General features: G+C 35.1%; 1 protein-coding gene and 1 long non-coding RNA gene across 2 annotated transcripts; one reads left to right on the top strand and one right to left on the bottom strand.

Annotated features, from left to right (window-relative positions):
• Positions 1–855: 855 nt before the first annotated feature.
• LOC107460893 (thioredoxin X, chloroplastic-like) lies at positions 856–1,971 on the top strand. Its single transcript, XM_016079318.2, has 3 exons — positions 856–894; positions 1,022–1,369; positions 1,765–1,971. The coding sequence occupies exons 1-3, from the start codon at positions 856–858 to the stop codon at positions 1,969–1,971; spliced, it is 594 nt and encodes a 197-aa protein (XP_015934804.1).
• Positions 1,972–2,243: 272 nt separating this feature from the next.
• On the bottom strand, positions 2,244–3,512 carry LOC110274315 (uncharacterized). The gene is made up of 3 exons (XR_002366252.2): positions 3,418–3,512; positions 3,052–3,320; positions 2,244–2,371 (listed from the first exon to the last, which is right to left on the bottom strand). It is a non-coding gene; the product is annotated as an uncharacterized LOC110274315 (long non-coding RNA).
• Between the last annotated feature and the right edge of the window lie 912 nt (positions 3,513–4,424).

Here is a 4,424-nt window from a genome sequence, read left to right as displayed (position 1 = left end):
ATTATTGATATTTTGTAATAAAAAAAATTAATTATAAAAAACAAAATGTTACTGATATTTTATAATAAAAAATATTTTTTAATTATTAAAACACAAAATATTATTGATATTTTATTAAAAAATATTATTTTAATTGTAAAAATACAAAACGTCAGTTATATTTTATAAATGAACATAACAATATTTAACATATAATTTAGTTTATTATGGAGGATTTTATACCTAATAATATAATATAAAAAAATTCCAAATTGTATGTGTTTGGAGAGTGAACAGTGAAATTAATATTCTAACTACTATATATACTTGTGTCCTATCCAAGATAATATATAAAAATATATGAAAAAAATTGAAAATTTTAAATAAAAATACACATAGTATTTATTATAATAAAAGTGTATGAAATTAATTACATCTAATGATTAATTTGATAATTTTAATATTAAAAATATTAAAAATAATGAGTAATTATTTTATTTACTTTATCTGAGATCGTCTTAAAAATTGGTTATGTAGAAAATTTCTAGTAGCGGTCCTTTTCGAGTAGAATTATGAGTTATATGGTGTAATTTGATATCGGCAAGGGATAAGCAAATTACTTAAGTTATATGTGAAACAAATTCTAGTAAAGTTTTCTTTTTGGTGAATAACTGAAAAATAACTCATCTCATGCGAATTTGAATTTAATCAAAATGGTATTTGAGCTGAAACTGCAGTAGAATTAGTGTGATAGGTTCTACTTGATTCAAAAGGAGGCAAATAAGTCACCAGAATAGCTAGCTAAACATGGATCTTTGAGAGTTGTAGAGTTGGTCGGTGAATTTTTCTAGCACCTTTTCAGTTGCGTTTGTTGGAATGGACCTTTTTTCGGAGGCTTTGTCTTTGGTGGAGAAAGTATTTTCCGGACTTTGGTAGACCAGATGAAAAGATGCCATTTCAATGGCCAAGATGGCGTCCGTACAGTATTTATTGAAAATTATGTATTTGACCCAAAACTTGATAAAATTGCAAACCGGTTCAGCTGGTCTGGTTCGATTTAGTGTTAAGACCCGGTTTATTACTTCCGACGCTTCCACTCCGTACACTTGCATCTACCTCCTCCGCTTCATCTTACTCTGCTGCTCCTTTGCTTCACTGCTCCATTCCGACAAGACTTTCCTTTTATTCCTCCCAAAGAAGAACTACATGTCCCAAACTCCGCTATTTCCGTCAATTTACCGTTACGTGCAGCACCGGCATCACAGAGATCAATGAGACACAGTTTAACGACACTGTTTTGAAGGCTAACCGTCCCGTTCTCGTTGAGTTCGTCGCTAACTGGTGCGGTCCTTGCCGTTTGATCTCTCCCACTATGGAATCCCTAGCTCAGGTCTCTCTCGCCCTCCAAATTCCTTTTTCCTGAAGAATTTATGGTGCCGTTTTCTACTATTTGATAATATTAATTAATTTATTCGTTAATTAACAATAAATTATTCTTCTTTTGATAACAAAATTTAGAGTGTTGGTTAGAGTGTTGTCTTATTTCATGTCTCCATTGAATGAAACAAAAATAAAAAAAACCAGTGTGAGTTTTTTAATAGAGAGATATTTGCCATGCTAGCAACACATACTTAAGCTTGGGATGATTTATAACCTTGATGAACCATGAAAGTAAGGACATGATTTTAAGAAATGCAACACATCTTGTCATATGAACAGAACTTCTTGCTAAATGTTCTTAAGAATTTTCTCTCAAACTGAAATGTTTTGTATCATAAATTGCAGGAATATGAAGACATATTAACAGTGGCGAAGGTTGATCATGATGCGAACCCTAGGCTAATCGAAGAGTACAAAGTTTATGAGCTACCAACATTGATCCACTTCAAGAATGGACAGGAAGTTCCAGAAAGCAGAAGAGAAGGTGTAATCACCAAAGTTAAACTCAAAGACTATGTGGATGCTTTATTGGAATCAATCTCAGTTTCGTAGAGATGAGTCAAAATTCTGTTAACCTCTCGGTTTGCCGGATTTTTACATTCTTGAGTCAACTGTATAACATAAGCTGCAAATACAAGATGTTTTGTTTAAGTAAATTTGTGACTTTCTATCCCTTTTTGGGTTTTCCTTTGTTGTTTGATAAATTTTCAAGATTGATAGTGAAGAATACTTAGGCAGTTAGGCTAAAAAAGAAGTTAACCATGCTTATAATACGCTGTTACCTTTGGAACAAGAAAAAATAACTCCCTTGGCCGATGCACAAGGGCGACAAGCGGATCAATGTCTGGAGCAACAGTTCTTGAAGCAAGATGTTTTAAAATTACTCTCAATGGTGCACCAAGGACAACCTCCCTTACTGATGCAATTTTCACCAAAAAGGATTGCCTTTGATCTGCACATAATCGGAAACACCACCAATTATAAAAGACCAACATCAACAACCAAATAATTGAATCTAGAAATGCTTCTTCACATCAACAACCAAATAATTGAATATAGAAATACTTTTTCCCCCGTCCACAAGAATTGCAATTCAATGCAAAATAGATTCTAAGCATAGAATGATTAAAAATGTAATTTGATTGACATTTGAAAGGGTTTATATTTAGTATAATAAAGTAAATACATGAAATTCAATAAAGCATGAAGTACATGAGTTGACAGACCAGAAACTAATTTCCTGACAAATCAAGGCTTTGATATCATGTAGTGACCATCCCCAAAACTTAAGCTATTAGGTGAACGCACATGAATGCCTCTTATTATATCACTTAGTATAAGATATTTTACAAATCCTATCTAATATCTAATATAAATAACAAATGTAGATATTGATTCCTGAAATTAAAATAGAAAGGCAACAACTCCCCATAATAATGGAAATGCAATTCATCTCAACCATTTTAATGCATAGAAAATACAGCAGCTAACAATTTAGGAAGAACTTCTCATGGAAAGGGGCACGTCAATTAAAAATATTGAAATTTTGAAACCATGATAACTATAATACCATGCTAAAAAAACAGCAGTTAGAAAGCTTATGATGGCAGGATATACAGAACCAGTTTGTACCTTGATTTGCAGGAAGCTTTGACAGATTTATTTTCAATGTTAGGTTAAGCCCATCCCTTGGAAGATCTTTAATTTGTACAGTAGCTCCGTATGCATCTTTTATTGCGTCCATGGCTCCAAAAGGAAGTCCATTGACAAAGAAAGGACCCCTGTTGTCAAGCTTGCCACCATCAGATTAGTTTTGGCATTGGGGAGGAAAAGGGTTGTCGGCGAGGAGCTGAGAAGGGGCCCCTTCGAAGGCCTCAAGGATCATGAAGCCGCTCCGTAATCTGAGAAAATTGAACAAAAAAGAAACAGAATCGATGAATGAATTGGAGAGAGTGGAAGTAGAGTGGTGTGGTAATAGGCGAGAGAGTAATTAGTGACCTCGCGCTGTTGGCGGAGAAGCTCATCGATCTCATTGCGGAGCTGCTCCTCTGACTTCACTGCAGTGCCTGCGTCGACGGTTGCCCCATTTCGTCTATTGCCTCCCGTCTGGTGTACCTGAACTCGGCCAGGGCCCGATCTACGCCTCTACTTCGGCGGCGTTCTACCACTCCCTCAGCTCTGTCGTGCAGTACCGTCTACTACTTAGATGTCCAACCCAGACTTCGCCGTCACCCCAATCCTATTTAACTTCACATTTAAATTTGCCACATATGTTGATGAAAGTTTATTTGTGAACTTTTTATTATTTGTGAACCAACCCTATATTTTTTATTAATTTCATTTATTATTTGGTCCATCAAGGACCAAAAGATACTTTCCCCATCGAAGAAAGCTCCTTTTTCAGGGTTATTTTTTCCTCTTATTCTTTTGCCTTTTTTTTTGTCTTTTAGGTTTTATGTCACCAAAATAAGAAGAATAATTATTCATCAATAATAATACATGGAAAAGTCTAGGGCCAGCAGTTTTATTAAAATTTGACCAGCACTTAACCAGTAAAAACAAAATGAGTGATCTCCCGCCTTTGGATAAAATCTCACACCATTGAAATCACCAATGATGGCTAATTGATGGCTATAAATCACAAAACTTGTTGGCCCCCTAGCACTCCTCATAGTACATAATTTGTGATTACATTAAAATAGGGATAAGTACTTTTTTCGTCCCTAAGGTCTGGGTCAAAATCAAAATCGCCCCCGACCTTTTTTCTTATTAAAATCATCCTCAACGTTACAAAACGTTATAAAATCGTCCTTTTCCGAATTCTTAGACCAAAATACCCTCATCATCATCATTCTCCTCTTCACCTTCCTCACCCCACCACCTCCACTGCCACCAACATTACCACCACAACCACCACCAGCACGAACACCACCACCACCACCACCACCACCAAACAACAGCAACAACACCAAACCAAGAAGTAGAAATAGAAATCTAGAAAGAAG

This window comes from Arachis duranensis, chromosome 8 (genome assembly GCF_000817695.3).
Source record: "Arachis duranensis cultivar V14167 chromosome 8, aradu.V14167.gnm2.J7QH, whole genome shotgun sequence".
Classification (NCBI taxonomy): Eukaryota; Viridiplantae; Streptophyta; class Magnoliopsida; order Fabales; family Fabaceae; genus Arachis; species Arachis duranensis.
Note: the sequence above shows the minus strand (reverse complement) of the source record. Positions and strands in the feature narration are given on the sequence as shown.

Bases quoted from the DNA above. Each gene is read 5' to 3' on its own strand.
- LOC107460893 (XM_016079318.2), top strand. From the start codon at position 856: ATGGACCTTTTTTCGGAGGCTTTGTCTTTGGTGGAGAAA. The intron at 895-1,021 runs GTATTTTCCGGA...AAACCGGTTCAG, and splicing joins CTTTGTCTTTGGTGGAGAAA to CTGGTCTGGTTCGATTTAGT. The intron at 1,370-1,764 runs GTCTCTCTCGCC...CATAAATTGCAG, and splicing joins CTATGGAATCCCTAGCTCAG to GAATATGAAGACATATTAAC.